Source organism: Homalodisca vitripennis, chromosome 8 (genome assembly GCF_021130785.1).
Source record: "Homalodisca vitripennis isolate AUS2020 chromosome 8, UT_GWSS_2.1, whole genome shotgun sequence".
Lineage (NCBI taxonomy): Eukaryota > Metazoa > Arthropoda > Insecta > Hemiptera > Cicadellidae > Homalodisca > Homalodisca vitripennis.
In genome coordinates, this window is record NC_060214.1 from 56388999 (window position 1) to 56406684 (window position 17686).

General features: G+C 34.6%; 1 protein-coding gene across 2 annotated transcripts in view; it reads right to left on the bottom strand.

The window, feature by feature from the left end:
• The window catches only part of LOC124367618 (roundabout homolog 2-like), a 149232-nt gene that overhangs the window by 89374 nt on the left and 42172 nt on the right, over positions 1-17686 (bottom strand). For both annotated transcript variants that reach the window (XM_046824581.1, XM_046824580.1), the window contains exon 2: positions 10008-10310. In XM_046824581.1, coding sequence (XP_046680537.1) covers positions 10008-10310 — 303 coding nt within the window. The remainder of the gene's footprint in view (positions 1-10007; positions 10311-17686) is intronic.

A 17686-nucleotide genomic window follows, 5' to 3' on the forward strand; every position in this document is an offset into this window, starting at 1 on the left:
TAACTGCCTTGCGTTGGAAAATGATACTGCTGGTGAAGTGTACTCTCCTTAAATTTATGCCATAAATAATTTAATTTTGTATACAAACCGTGAAAATGTGAGGGTAAGAAAGAGTATGCGAAGATAGTTAACCTCTTGGTACTTAAGCCCCCTCCAAGTTTGCCACAATGAGACGGTCCCTGCAGTAATAGGCTCTTCAGTTATGCAGCTTCTCCTCCCATTCAGAGATGGGTTTAAAATTCTGCTCGGTTGTTCAAACAACACGCCAGGCTCGTCTAACCATATCCCTACCATGTAGTTGATCAAGTAAAAATATGTGACATTTAGGTTTCTATTGGATAAAGAGACTGTTACAGAATTAATTCAGTAGTAGGAGAAGTAAAAGCTGCGAGTGGGCAGAGATATAAGAATCTATTTGGTTTATTTTACAAGTAATAGAAAGAAAGTGTGGGATTATACGATAAAGTAACTTGTTTCCCATAAGAGCAATGTTAAAGCACCCTAACACTCCTATTTTTTGTAACGTAGCCTAACGAAATATGTATAATTTTGAGGATGAAATTAAAGCGTATCCAAACACTTGTTGGTTTTTGTGTTTTAAGTAGTGACATTTTTTTATATTGAATCGATATTAGTCTCTGACATTCTTTAACCTCTAAAACATAGATATAAAAAATATAACGTTTGGATGCGTGTTAATTGCATCTTTACAGCCCTCAATCCTATAAGTTAGCAAAAGTGCATTGCAACAATGCAACTGTATCAAGATAGCTGTCAATACAAATCAAGTTAAGGCTCTTAAATCAAGGTAACTTGTCCTTATTTTACCAAGGATTTTAAGTTTACGTACTCAATAAGATTTCAACTGATAAAGTATCTAGTTAAAAACGTCCAAACGGCCTAGATCCTGAAAGACCACACTTAACGACTTTGAGACAAAAGTTATTTAATTGATATAATATTTTACCAGGATAAGAAAACATCTTCTTGATAAACTTTATAACCAATGATTTAAAGGTGGCTTCTAGACGGGCTGCTTGTAAGGACAGGATCGGTCAGTGGTCACCCATCCAATGAGCAGCCACGCTCGACGTTGCTTGACTCAAATATCGGACGATAATCGCTGTACCCGCAAGACTACATGCGATACTTGGTGCCAGTGCTATAATATTCTAATTCATATATGGTTCTAAAACATCACCTTATTCATAAAGCCATTAAACTCACTATGTTAGGAATGCCTTATTACGAATATTGGCTCAATGCAAAATTAACCTATATGACTCATGTATACTAAACTGTACCGTGATCATGGACATGGTTAATCACTAGAACTTCCCGAACCAGCCATTCACACAAAAACTGCAGAGATGTACTGAGTGAGGCAGTCATTTCAGTAACTAGGACTTGGCTTTGGAGGAGGGAGTGCAACTAATTGAAGAACACTTCGAACTGGAGTTATCAAATACATCTTAATGGATCTAAATGTAAATAAATAGGCTTTATCAAAAGTTAAACATTTCACTACTGTACTTCAAACAAGTTGATTTACTCTTAGATAGATATAGATTTTTTAAAAATTTTTATGATTGGGGGGGGGGGCAAAATTCCTCTCTAACAACGCCTCTGGGAAAGCCCATCCCTCTTATAGTAACTAAAATCTTTCCTAACCTATCTTTCCTTCCTATTCGTATTCATATCCTTATTTCACCTTATTTCCTTTTTTTCTCAGTTTTTCTGTGTGTTTTTTTTTAATTTTATTTAGGACAAGAAAGCTGAGGAATGCTCTCAACTAAATTGCCAATGGCGCAGTGTATCGGGTACAGCGGTTACTGCAAGATGGCCGAATCAAGAACAGTTGGCTACTGCTTTGATGGGTGACCGCTGAGCGATCCTGTCTTTGCAAGCAAACCCGACCGTTGGTGGTGGTTCGGAAGTCACCTATAAGCCGTTGGTCTCCAGGTTGTGTTAGAGAGAACTTCTTAGCCCTAAATTTGCATTGTAAAATTAGACATAGTTTCCTTTTTTATATATTATTAGCCTGTAAAGACCTTGTGCTTGCTTCTAGAGTGATAAAATTCTTAGGTTGGTGGTAAGGGGCCACCTCTTGTTAAGATCCCTGAAAGAAGGATTCTTTTATGTTACTAGCAATAGTTAACAAATGCAGATAAATATTCCTAAAAATACTCATTTTAATCCAGGTAAAAGAGCCTGTTTCGACTCGCCCGAAATTCATTTTCATTCAGACGGGCGAAGGTGATTAGTCCGAAGTAGGGTTCTTCAGTGTCAAAGTGAGTGCCTTCATCAGTATTCCGGCCGCCATTTGTATCATCAGGCTAAAGAAATTGAAATCCGATGATTTGCCTTGATTAAATCGGGCTCCGTGATTTCGCGGTGCAGAGGCGAGGTGCGACGAGGAATATAAAAACAGCCGTTAGAGAGAGGTGTAAAATATTCACGTGCTGCTGCAGATTACCGGGGGCGAGTTTAAACTCGTTTACACCGACTGGCTAAGAACTCAGCCTCAGCTTCAACTTTCTTTCCCAAACAGTTTCTCCCGCTTCAGATTCGGCCCGGCTGGTTATAATCTTCAAACAATAAATTGTCTTCGTTATGATAATAATGCACATTTGATCCAATGCGAACGGTAAAAGTATTTACATCAAAGATTATTTAGTTGGACATTATTATTTTGAGTGCCAATTATACAATTTGTTATTTATTATAATAACTGGCTCCTATTCAAGTCAATTTATCGTGGATAAGGTCACAAAATTGATCTATGTCTCGTTAGCTTTTGTTGAGGTCAAAATAGAAGGGTGTTAAAAGAGTTTCATTGGGATATGAGATTTTTCTATGGTCATAATTTATTTGGAAACACTTAATACAACGATCAGACGGGTAAATAAATTTAGTTAACCATAAATATTATTCTAAATGTGTGACTTTCAGTCTTTTTATCTATTTGTCTGACAGTTAATTGCGTCAAAGTATAAAAGATATAATCCCAGGAAAAAATTGTCCTTACATACTTTTAAGTAACTCTTTTGATACTCTTCCATTTCGACTAGCGTGTCATACGATCGATGGTTTTTTTACATTATTTTAACCTCACGTAGAGACTAAAATAATACATATTATTTTTTAATAATAATAATAAAACTAAATATGTGACTGTAAACATTTTTCAATGTTAACAACTAAAATTTAAAACTTTACTGAGGAATATAAACTAAAAATCTAATGATGATACAAACACACTTTCCTGAAACATACTACTCATGCCGGTACAACTACAACGAAGAGACCTATGTCGACCCCGTCTCAAAAATCCATCCCAGACAGTGCTCCTTCAGCGACGCCATTAATGCAATTAAATGTCTTTAAAGACATTAAAATGTATCTTTTTTAGAGGTTTCAAATTTTTGCTTGAGATTAGTGCTGAAATTTATCTTTAAAGTCCTTAAAACGTGAAGTACGTTTTGCTCCTGGTACACCTTTTGCGATGGATTTAATATGACGTTATCTTTAACTGTCTGAGATGATTATGTATATATTAAATATACAGTGTGTATTACATTCAAACCAATTATCCAAAGGAGAGGTTTAACTTTTAAACGCCACACTTGCCACCAATATGTATATTCAAACACAGCGTAAAGATATTTTTCATATTTCTAAATTCGAGGTGGATTTCGTCAAGTAGAATTTAGAAGAGTCAGTGGTCTAAGGCGTCCGAGTTTGAGTCTAAGTTAAGGGCAGCTCAGGTTCAAATGATGTCTGTGACTGCATACAGTTTTATCTGTAACTTCGACCCTGTACTGACGACTCTCCTTATTCTGTTTTATATGACCCTTGCATATGCTATAGGCCGTGAGGACGGCAAAAATAAGGCCAAAAGAGGGTCGGCGTCCCTTTTTGTTAGGAAAAATCATCCTGTATTTTAACGCTCCAATTGTCCTAATAATAAAATCTATAAACAACTAACCCTAAGCTCCTTATTCCCTCCTTATATTTATTCTCAGTAGTTCTTAATCCCAAAGTCCACCCCGATCCAAAGGGAGAGTTTTATAAAGGCTGCGGCGGATTTCCAATATTTATTTTTCATCAAGGGAATCGTGAATCAAAATTCAAATCAGTTCCATGAAAGTGGATACGGTTGCGGATCATTGCAGGCATAATTGAAGGCCAGCTACGCGGATAATCCACGCGGGCCTGTTGTTATAGCGGGGCCCTTTGAAGTCTGTAACAGTATTAAATATCGCGATCCCGTGCGAGTTCGAGTACGAGGGGAGGATTTAATATGGGCAATGAATTGGCATTGTTTAGGGACAGGTGGGATCAGGGCTGCATACGTGAGGGGAGTCGGAGGGTGGAGAGGGGGTCGCCACGGTGACGTACAGTTGGATTTCATAATTTCTTTCCCTGAGGATTTGGTTTGTTAACAAGTTAAATTCCAATAAAAGGGTTTTATTTTATATTAGAAATAATTATTTAAAAATTATACCTGGTGGTTCCGATAGAAGTGCGCATTTTTCAGGGTTCATAGAGGATGTGGATACAATTTTTTTCCCAATACACGTTGTGTCTCAAATGTTTTATTTCCGAGACAATTAAGAATTTTTGAAACTCCTCTTAGTAAGCAACAGATAGTGTTTCCTCTGAGATTCGGCCAAAAAGTGTGTTTTTCTTCTTAATTACCAATAAAAGACAAGAATATAGAAAAAAAATTAACTGGGAGAAAGATCCCGACTCTCTAAAATACATGACAGTTAATGTTACGAAGAACTCAGCTTTGTATCTACAAAATTAGGAGAAATTTTAAACATTGACTGTAATAATAATAATAATTTTTACATTCTTGTTCATCTTATGTGGTTCTTTTAAGTGCTGTTACAAAGTAAATTAAAGCTTTGTTTCAGCAGCTTTGCGTTTTTTTGGTCGAATCTCAAAAGAAACACTAGTACGTGTTGCCTAAAGGAAGCGTTTCATAAATTGTCAATTGGTGCTTTACAATTAATTTCTTATTTTTAAAACTGCTGGGTAATGCTTTGTACGAAACATTATTATATAGTGTTTTTGGAGACGAAAGCTCTAATCGTATAGAAAATTCTTACTAATTTTAAGAGCTCTATTGACGTCACCATTGTTCATGGTTACATTCATTATTGGCTGATCTTTAGCGAAGCCTGTCACTCCTAAGGCTGAACATAAAACTATCTGTCTGTCTGTCTGTATATCCACACGATATATCTAAAACAGAATATGATATGTCTGGCATTAGGTGCGTAGTAGACTTTTATTATTTCAACACTTATATGAAACGCAATGTAATAAACAAAAGTGTAAATGTATTATCTGCTAAGATATAACGAGAATGATCTTAATTTCTACTTTTAAATTTGCATAAAATTACATTTCTATGATGCGTAATTATTGTGTCAACCTCTTTTATGCATGAATGTATGTCTACCTGTCCACAGGACATCTCGAGAATGAAATGCAGCTATAGATTTAAAAATTTGCATGCAACCTCAGCGAAGCCTGTAATGACACGTGGTTTTTCGTACTTATACCCTGTAAATATGTATGCATTAATGATAAATGATGACGTATGCATATGAATTAGTATTTTAAACATTAGATGCAACATTTATCTGTATCAATTAATTACTATAATATCCCTGCCTTATCTTATTTTCCCAGTATGGATTCATAAAAAATTCTTTTTGTAAAAAAATACTATTAAAACTGTCACTTTTCAACTGTAGCTTTGTTTACACACTCATCCCTCTCTTGTGAAATGCCGGGATGACATGAGCGTTGTTGTTTGAGTTCCACCACTGAAAACCACCACAGGTTGACAAAGCAGAGGTAAACAGTCGGTCCGGTAAAATAAACAATTACGGGCCGCGCTCCGCATCCACTTTAGTGGATTGATGTGTCATCTAATAAAGCGAAGCCACTGTTCAGTGGCGAGAGGTTGTGGGAGTGGGTGGAGAGAGGGAGGGGGAGGTAATAAGGATGTGCTTAACACAGACCAGGCCACAAGTCGACTTCGTGCCTCCTGCGGAGCAAGCAATCCGGGGTTACACCTTGGTTTATTAGGGGATGTAAATTACAACCGTGTCTTTGGAATGTGCGCTGCTTCTGAATATTCAGTTAGCCTGTTTAATTGGAGGGTGGTTATCATCCACGCGGGGAGAATTCAAATTTTCCTCGTTACCTCGGAAAAACCGCATTATTAATTGGGTGATCGCACGCCACAAGTGCTTTAACACAATGTTTTCTTGAAGAATTCAATTACCTTATAATAATACATTTAACAAATCTATGTCATACAAAACTGTGTAGTGATGTCCACAAAAGTAAACATACAAATGCAAAAGATATCTGGTTTTTGTACTATGCGGTGAAGTGCTCATTATAAGCTTGCCATGCAGGGTGTTACAACGAGTATTTATTTAGATTTTGTTTGTGACTAATAACGGATATTTCCATTAACAACGTTATAAATATTCGTTTTCATTAAAAAAGCTGAAACTTAATTAATCAATATTTATTTAGACATGAATGGGTTTTTTAACACTAACGTCCAAAACTTTTAAGTAAAATTCAGTGAGGAATATTACGAAAATATTTTTAATAAAAAAATATACATGTTAATTGATTGTATTACTAGGAACTAACACTGTTCTTTAAAATATTGTCATTTTCATGAAAATCAATAAATACTGTATAGGTTTCATGGACCGATTAAATATGTACGAAAGAAACATCACAATTCAAGAAACACCTACTTTAGAATTTTTTCAATACAAATTTTGAAAATTTTGTACAAAAAACTAATAATGCCCAAAACTTTGGCAAGACTATGGGGGTGGGATCAATGTGAAATCGTCAATGTCTGTACAAAAGCCCCTATAAAAATTAGTTCATTATGATGAATGGATGAATGAATGAATGTTTATTCCATCAACTGTACATGAAATACACTTAAAAATGATAATAGTAAAGTACTAAACAGAATTGTTGATATTCTATGATTAACTTATTTGGGGTAAGCTGAAGATTGTGCAGAATAATTAACCACCGTTTGCTCATATTTATATACTCCTCGGAATATACACGTTAAAGAGATGTTTGTAAAAGCATCTCAGGAAAATGTATATACCATAAATGTATCTCAATTTAAAATATCTAAAAACAAATGTGTCTTAAAATACTGTGAAGAAAATATTTTCTCGATAAAATGTATCTAGAGTGACATGTAAACTCAAAAAATATTTCAGGATTTAATTTAATTTACTTTACTTGTAGTAGAGTGAACTGCTTGAAACTGTGCGAGAATATTTATCAAATCCTTTCTCTTTCACGGAAGAACTATTTCAAACTGTTTCATTAGTCATCCACTTTCCATCTACAGTGTATTCCAATACCTGAGTTAAGGCTGACCAACCAACAGAGTTAAGAGTTAAGGCTAAACGGGCTCTATATAGTATAAAATTATTGTTTATCGATTTAATATATTTCCATTTAATATAAAACTGTATGACTCCCCATGATGTTTTGAAATTACATCACATAATGTTTATTGCATTAAAATATTGGTGTTGTGTACATAACAAAGGGGAAGTATATACATGATTCCGAAGGGTCGTGGTTAAGTGCTAAAACAAATAGGCTATGATCCTAAAGACAATTGACGTTATATAAACACGCAACATGGTTTATATTCAGATCGATTGAGGAACTTCTCCTATGAAAGAAATTTATGAACAGCAGCGCTAATTGTGGTGGACGTCGAATTGAAAGTGTAAAAGTATGAAAAGATATTTTTCAAATTATACTTTTCTCTAGTTTGATATAATTAAAACCGAGCATAAAATACATAAATGTTATATTATTGTCAGACAGTTAGATGAAGATATTGAAATCTACACTTAAGGGTATATATGATGCTGATTTATTAATATGTCTTAGGGTTGACTTTTAGGTGTGTCAAGCTATGTGAGACAATTTATCATTTTTTAATACCCTCCTATTCTGATCCACGTAAACTAGCGCTGCTCTCGAATAATTTCTTTCTTAGAATTACTATATCGATTTCCAGAACGGTTGTTAGTTTATAAAAAGGAAGTTGACTCTCAGCTCCAAGACTACAATAGTAGAGTACTTCATCTAAATTTAATGCCTGTAAAAGACTATAAAAGTTTATTACTATAAGAGAGGAATTTATAAATGATTGATGGCAAAAGAGTTAATTAAATCTAACTGGCTTAAATGATAGCAGTGAGATAAATTAGTTTGTAGTGAAATCAATATACTCTGGCAGCAAAGATACTTGACCTTATTATACCACTGGTTTACAATCAACCGAGATGAAGTTTATCCCAGGTTTCCATCAAACAAAGGATATCACTGATCCGATCTAAATAAGTCGGGAGAAGAGTTCCTCATTATACAAAACGTTGATTGGTTCTCCTCAGCGCTCTTTGTATTTTAGATCCTAGTTGACTTATTCTTTTTGTATACCTCTTTGTTGTATTTTATTCAAACAATAACCTGGAAATTATGAGGGGAATGTTTTTAAAGGCACAGCTCACTGGGAGCGCCCAGTGAAGTTGAATGATTTGTGGATACATAACCACAATGTAGGAGTACGCCACATCCAATGCGTAACAAGCTACGCTGCGGTTGCGTGTATAATTTCAAGTCTATAGCTCATCCCATTCTCAAGATGTCCCTCAGAGAGTTATACAGATGTGCAATCATACAGAATTTTTTATTTCATTAATTGTCTCGACAATTACTTATTGCTAGGCGAGATTGCATTTTTACGCAACGCAATAAGCCATCGAGCACCGCCAAAGAAATTTCGTTACGAGTGTTGAACGATACCTTCCATCGCGATGCAAAACAGCATAAGAAGTTTTTTTTTAATATAATGTGGCATTTTAAAGTATAGTAATTACTCAGCCATAAGTAAAAGTAACACTATTCATTTTGGTGTTGAAATCATTAAAATGGTTGAACACAGGGCAGTCAAAACGAATAACGGAATCAAACCCAATTTTCTTATACAGGAAAAGAGATGTGTATACAAGGAATGAATTGTTTACACAGGGAAAGTAATTTTTGGTGGAAAGGAAATCAGCTGACTTAGCTACGAGAAAAACTACGGTTTTCACTGATCTCATCTGTTTTTGAAAGCAGCCATTACAATACAGTTAAAATGTTGAAATATCACATGATTGTGGTACTCAGCTTATTCTACTATTGTATTGGCCAATGTTAACACATTTTCTAAAACGTAAGTTAATCCCATAGAGTGACATGCAGTATCATCGAACTCAGTGTTACCTGTATATATGTGAATCTTCATGCAAAAATGCAAGTCTTAGTTGTGATCGTTTTTGAGTTATTGTGCGGGCAGACAAAGAGACAGACAGATAGGTAGACATACAATCATAAATTAAATTGTTCTATCATTTCTAGTAATAGATTTCGTTAACGCTCAGCCAAATATGCTACAAACACAATTTTCGTTTTTATTAAAATAAAGCGATAATTGCTTGATTGATTTCTAAATTATGTTGTCAATACATTAGCTGTTATTGCAATCATTAGCAGTCCTAACTGACTTTAAAAGTGAATTGATTATGATACTAGGTGTTAAATTCGAAGTTAGTAACAAAAGTGTTTTATTTGTTGTTTTTTTTCGGTTTTAGAAAATGCACACCCTCTTTAATACTGAACACCCCTATGATCTTATTATGGACCAGGGTTTTTTGTTGATTTCTTTTCTTACATGTTGGTCAAATATTGGTTAATTTTGGATATTAATTTTAAAATATCTTGACTATTGCTATACATGTGATAATGTCCTGGCAATAAAAAATTGATTTGATTTGATTTAATCAGAGTCCATTCATATGGTGTAGTTGAACAATTGTCTTACACACCAAGCAACACATGAGAACAAATCATTCATAGCAATCCATTACCTGCTACTTGTAGGGTAGCATTCTTGCTTCGGGCGACTCCAGCGGCGTTGCGCGCCACACACCAGTACACCCCCGCGTCAGACTCCTTGCGCCCGTGGACCACGCGGAGGAAGAACAGTGCTCCTGCGGGTAGCAGGACGCGGTGCGAGGAGGCCGAAGGACGCACGGGCTGGGAGTCCTTATACCACTCGATTGTAGGGGTGGGGATACCGTCCGCCTTGCAGTTCAGGGTTGCTGGCTCGTGGCGGGGGACGCTCAGATCCGTGGGGTGCTCCGTGATCCAGGGGGCGCGGTACTGTTCCCCTGTGGAGTAATAGAAATTAGAACATGGAAACATTCTTACATATATGGTTTGCTGACTCGTAGCGGGGTACTATCAGGTCGGTGGGGTGCTTCGTGATCCAAAATTTGCAGAACTGTGACTTAAGGGAAAATTAGAACAAGAATGAACAAGAATATTCTTACATATATGGGTTGCTGACTCGTGGTGGGGCACTTTCATTTCTGTCAGATGCTCCGTGATCCATGGGGTGCGGTACTGTTCCCCTGTGGAGTAAGGGACATTAGAACAACATTCTTACATATATGGGTTGCTGACTCGTGGTGGGGCACTTTCCATCAGGTGCTCCATGATACATGGGGCGCGGTACTGTTCCGCCTGGGGATTAAGGGAACATTAGAACATTGAAAATTCTTACATTCAAGGTTTGGAAGGTGAGTTTGTTTAGGACGTTCATTTCTAAGAATTCTCCATACTTTATGATATTTGGCATGATTTGTTGAATTATAAAATAATCTTATAAGTAAAGGGTATAAATAAAGGTAAAGAATGTCTAAATTCACCAGAAAGACTTACAGCCAAGAAACATAACTTGGAGACCAATGACTTAAAGGAGACTTCTGAACCACCCCCAATTATTGAGCAGTACAGGATCGCTTAGCGGTTACCCTTCCAAACAGAGGCTTGACTCACAACACAGCACCATAAATAACAAAAGTTCGTATTAAAAAAACGAATAAAATCTCAGTTAAAATTATTAGGTTTGAATAAATATTAAGTAATTTTAAATTATTGTATAATTTATGATAGGTATGTCTGGATAGGTAATTGATGAATAAGTTGGTTTATGGATAACTAAGTTTACGTGTAGATACATTTGCCGAAGCGTACTATTAAGTAATGTAGGTTTACGGATAGGTAGTTTATGGATATGTTAGTTAATGGCTAGGTAGTTTTACAGATAGATAAGCACAAGTATGTTCGATATCAATTCATATATTGGAGCTTACTTTATACGTTTCAGAATTTTTAAAATATTTTTAAATTGTTTTATTTATATAAAAACATTTATTATTTATTTGTGACACATTTTTGTTTAATGTTAATTAATGGATGGCCAAAACGGATGACATCGTTTATAGAAGTTTTAGCATTAGAAGAAGGAGCAGCAGTTCTTGAACCATAGTTATCAAGCTTTATAATAAGGAATATAACGATTGTAAATATCCGAAACACTTATGTTCCAAACGTCTCAAGAAGACATGGTTCCCAATAATGTTTATCCCATTCGTGACAAGTAATGTAGCATTATGTATATTTAGTACACATAATTACAGTTCCTAGTTTATAAATATCAATTAATATCTACAGAGTAAAATATAATTTAAACCAATTTAAATCTAAACACAAAATAATTATGGAAGTACTAACAATCAATAAATAACATTTTACTGATTCAGATTTTTATAGGGTGTTAAAAATAATTATCTTAAGCACTAGGGGTTAAAAACATTGCATTTACAATAAGAAAAAATAAGAAGCGTTAGATTTGTAAAATGTTTGTGCTGCGTTTACGTGAATCCATATTTTGGCTATAACAGATTATTTTGATATTGGGACCATGAAATGTAAAAGTCTTGCACTAATTTCAACCGGCTATGAATAGAAAGGTACCAATAAACGGGAAGAAGATTAATAGAGTATAAAACATTCCTCCAGAAACTCTCTGTAAAAGTCTACTACAAGTCTATAAAGTTTAAGCGTTCCATAACAATACTTTAGGATTTAAAGCACTGTGAAATGAAACCGGCTACGTGCCATAAACCGTAAACCGGCGGTTGAGAGGCAGTAAACAAACTTTTCATAGTTGGGGAGTTTCATAAATGAATATTTTTCATCCTCATTCCCATAAAGACGTTCTTAGCTGGAAGTTGCTCATTTATTCTCTTTTAATTAAATACCTTCCTGCAAACTTTGATAAAACTTTTTCGAATCCTTTAAAATCCTTAATCGTCCGGTTTCAAATGCGTATGAGCTGTTATTGGCTGAGCGTTAGCGAAGCCTATCAACCAAGGAGTGGGATAGGTTTTCTTTCTAACTTTTATTAATCTACTAGACGCCTATGTAATCACACGTTTCAGTCATGTAACGAATATAGTATAATTGTTATTTTTTTACAATGATTATTTTATTTCGCTTCTTATTACGAAAAAATAAACAGTTTGAAAATTGTGTAATTGTTAATTTAAAAGTGGTGGACTTATGATGTAAAATTTTCGACAATGCAGGCGTATGTTACATTTATAAGAATTGTTTCATTCATTTCACAAGAGATAATTTAAGGTGAAAAAGTGGTACAATACGTTTTTATGTCAATGATGTAAAATGTTGCCATACTGGAAACTTTAATTAGATAAAATAACTATAGACTATAACTATAGATTTAATATAGACATTTTTAATAACATCTTTCGGATTTTTAACAAAGTCGTAGTACAATTTACTGAGATGAAAGGATATCTCTTCAATGATGAATTTCAAAAATAGGCAAAGGTGCAGGCTGAGTGGCTGCATTTGGTTAAACTGATGAGAAATGTGTATCTAGCTGGCCTATTACAGGAACTTTACTTAAGGACATGCCAAAAAGGCCTTGTAAGGACCCGACAGAGCTTTATTAAAATAGTATCAATGTCCTTAAGTGTATCTTGACAGAAAGGTCATAGAGTATATAAAATTTGTGTATGGTATCCTGTCGTCGAAGAAGAATCCATATTAATTTTTGACTGACAGTCAAAGCACAGACAGTCAACCTGTTTGTGTGTCCACCTTCGCGTATTATGACTAGAGACTTGAAACTTGATACATAGATCTGTCTTGAAACTAGAACTCTTAGTCCTATTAAAAACCTTATTGATTTTTGGAATAATGAAAAATGCAAAAGCCTCTTAGTCTGCCCATATGTACTAAAACTCTTGTAGATAGAAAGATCATAATGACTATACACTTGATACACGGTTCTTCTAGGTCCAAAGAGGAATATATTGATTTTGAGATCAAAAGGTACAAGGGCCGTCTGTCCGTCTATACTATAACTTTTTCGTTACATTCTGTCAAAGATTTTTATATTCCGTTAAATCGGTTTATTATTAGGTTATAATGTCTTTGTTTAAAAGGGGAATTTGAATATGCAAAGAAAAGAGATTCTCCATTCCTCCTAGTTAACTATACTATAAAGCTTGTTTTCTTCCATCTAGACGTATGTTGTACAGTATACCCCGTACAGTAATTCATGCTTGCCTCATTAAAAAGTCCGACATATTCTGTACAACAACAAATCCATCTGGTGTCAGCATATATCCTTCCTGATATTTCTACTCGGCTTTGTGTCTATGCGGACAATGAAGACACCAGCCAGTTCCAGCTGCCAGTGATGCCTCTTCATCATCTTAAGCACACACATTAATTCACCCGCCCAGTTATTAAGGGCCTTCGCCACACGAGCCAACGGTGGGTTAGACACAGCCGGTGTGATTAATACCTCCCGTGTAAATTCTATTGTGTACGGTGATGTATTTATCCTCTGTACACGAGGTACTCGCTACTTCTACACACCGGTGAATCTGATTAAGCCCAGAGACTTGTCTTGGGGTCGCAGAAGCTGTTTTAGTGGCGAGGGTCCTTAGCGCCCCTTGCTTATTTGCATCTCTTACTGAATATATTGCCGGAGGCTGCGATCCAAGATGTTACGGGACCATTAACATGTAACGTTGTTACAAAATGATCTTTCTAAACAGGATTTAGCTGTTTAAAAGTATAATCAATTATTTATTTGCTGAGCGTAAGCGGAGGCTGGTAATAATCTCTCTTTATATAAAGAACAATTTGAAAACGAATGTAGACATAACTACACTCAATAATCATATATGGTGAATGCGCTTATTCCAAACTATAATAAGTCTTACAAATCGGTAAAATAAAATCAAGCTTACTTAAAATATATCAGTTTGAATTGAAAACAGTAATAACAACTAAAAGATTTACATACAATTGGGATGTAAAAATTCATTAAATTGCCTTTTACAGTATTTTAAACAATTTGCTCACCAAACTGAATTTAAGGATTACACATTACTGAACTACAGCCTGTTTACCTTTTCAAAATGGCTTTACGTTAAATCTTAAGCATGAAGCAAGGAAAATGCAAAACATCATTCAATGTCAAATAATTTAAAATATACGTTCTCCAAACAGTTTCCCCGTTTGGAATAATGAACCATGTCTACTTCATTCACACAAATCAAATTTCTAAGGTGTCATTATAATATACATTTATTTTCGCATTTACGACTTTTTTTAATACCCTCCAATGCTAAGTTCCGATGATGCACTCACAATCTATGCCTCTATGAGCCATGTACCTTGTACGGAAGTAATGGTTTATAAAGATCTTCCACCCACTTCTGTTGAGCCATAAATAAAACAGTAAATAACATCTTTTATCGACTTAGATAAGAGTCTTTTTTTACATTTCATGTTCTTGTCGTTACATTCATTTTATAAGAGATCATTTAAGGTGAAAAAGTGGTAATATACGTTTTTATGTCAATGATGTAAAATGTGGCCAAACTGGAAACGTTAATTAGATAACATTTTAAAATATAAATATTTTTAATAACAACTTTCGCATTTTTAAGAAAGTAGTAATATAATTTAAGGTTGGTTAGTTTAAATAATAATTACGTCATTTTCTTTAAATACATATTTTTTATGGCACTATTTTGTTCCATATTTTGTGTGACAGCAACGTTTTATCTTTTATTATTGCATATGGGAGTCTAGAAGATATCTCCAGAGACAAGATATTCAAATAAATATGTTTTGTTATTAATAAGTACTCGCACCATCCATTCTTTTAAAGAGGCCAGGAAATGAACAATTAAAAAAGATTATTGAATAATTAAATTTTGATATTTGTTCATGAATGGGCCAGACAAATTGATTTTATACCACTTTGATTGGCAATGTTGCAGGTTTGAGATTTAACCCGTAAAAACGTGAATATTAAAATTTAAAGGTCGAGTTGTATATAATTTTATACAATTCAAATTTGCAAGTATGAACAAAAAATATTTAATGGATTCAAATTTTTTTAATATTTGAACATCTCAGTCCTCCCGACTGAGCTATGGATATCCATCAATTACAAATCTCATCTTTTTTAAATAAAATCATGCTCCCAGAATACTTTCTTACAATATTTCAATATATAAGAGGTTATTTAATAGTTTTAAGTAAAGTGTTGGCAGGTTCGGCCAGTTTTTAATCGTTTATGTAACATTGAATACAAAGTGATAGGCCGATAACTTTTTAATTACATACTTCAAAGTTATTCCGAAATGTGATGTTAGGACAAAATAGTGTTTTGACCACTAAATTTGAAAATTATGTATATGCCCATGCTAGAGTGTAAAAACATTTTGGAAATAAATGCTATACAGGTTACTTATAGCATTTAAACCCCTTTTTAGAATGCATTTCTTCACTGACCGTTAGTTTCATAAACTAATATTTTAGAATGGACACTTCTTCAACCCCAATAAAAGTTTTACGCTCTAAATTATTGAAATATAACCACACATGCTAGCTAACCACTCTGGACATATATTAGGGGTGTAACCATTGTGGATGCAATGTTATATATGGCCGGCGGTACATACCTAACCGTAGTCGTGTACACTCAACGTGTTGTATGTACATTGTTGTCACAATTGCATCGCCCAGGGGAGGTCCCACAATAAGCCTGGTACAGCAACAACAATGACGTCAGGAGGGTTGTGTTGCTGCCGCCAGAACGCGTGAGTTTCGCCCCCATCTGTCACTGGTGACTCGTGCTATATTTATGCAGATTGTTTAATCTTGCATTGCAGTCAGCATTTGGAATGAGATTTTACAAATGAATTCACAGTATAAAATTGTACTTTTTCGATTTTTTTTACCTTTTCAGTTACATATTACGGAATTACGAGATCTTTCAGCCTTCCAGAAATGTACAATGAAAATAAGCTACTTGTAAAGAATTAGAGTTCATTCCTACAAAATAAAATTACTATTATAAACGGGCAATTTTGTCTTTTTCTAAATGCTTTACTTAAAATATTTTCTTAACTCTCATGACATTTTAAAAGAATAAAACAATTGTATGCCTCTTGAAATACAATGCCTCAGAACTAAACTGTTTATTTTAGCAGATTGTTTAAACTAGCATTGCAGTCAGCATTTTGAATGAGATTAAACTAATGTATTCACAGTAAACAGTGGTACTTTTTGGAATTGTTTTCCTTTTCAGTTTCGAAATATTAGGGAGTTACGAGATCCTTTAACCTTCCAGAAATGTACAATGAAAATAAGCTACTAGAAAAGAATTAAATTTCATTCCTACAAAATATAATTACAGTTCTAAACGTACAATTGTGTCTTATACTAAATGCTACTTGAAATATTTCCCTAAGTCTCATAACATTTTAAAAGAAATAAAACAATTGTCCGCCTTTTTAAATACAATGCCTCGAGAACTAAACTGTTTATTCGGCAAATGAAGGAAACATCCTCCCCCGGGAAGTGTCACTGTTACCACTGGGAACACAAATTAATTCGGCGACCCTTGTTGGAGTAATTCTATCCAACCCGAAGGGATGACTTAGAGCCCTGTGAGTAAATCTATGTAAATAAGTGAGAGACCAAGGGGTCCTTGGAGAGCAGAACAATAACCGAACGTTTATGAAGATGGTAGCACAATTTTAACAGTACTTTCTAAGATGGTAATATTATCAAAATAAAGAATGGAAAAAAGTTGAAGCAATTATAGATCTGATGGTCGGATATTATGGGTGATTTGAAGCCGTGTCAAAAGTAAACTTCATGACAAATAAGCTCTGTAATTCTTTTTTAGAACAAATTGAACATGAAGTTTCGAGAACTTTTCATTCTGGGAGTCTGTTAATTCATTTCCCATTTGGGAAATTAAATTCCCTATGAAACTTTTCCTTTCCTATTGTTATTACATTTCCAATCTGATGAAATAAATATTGAATAATAACAAGCCTAAATAGATATCATATTTGCTTTATATAACAATCACTTCCTACAGACTGTTTCCATTAAGCATCATTATAAATGAGGACTCTATAGAGACTTCACGTCGCGATATACGTGTATTGTAAGGACATTCACTGAATTCGAAACTTAAGGATTATTGTGAGATACGAGTACAGCAATGTGCATGACCCAGAATTCCAAGGTGTAGAACTGTTTATGTCCAACGTTCCCTTGTATTTAGGACTAATTGCGAACTGTGCCAAGTTCCTGTCGACAGGGCTTCAGGACTACTATTTCAGGGTGC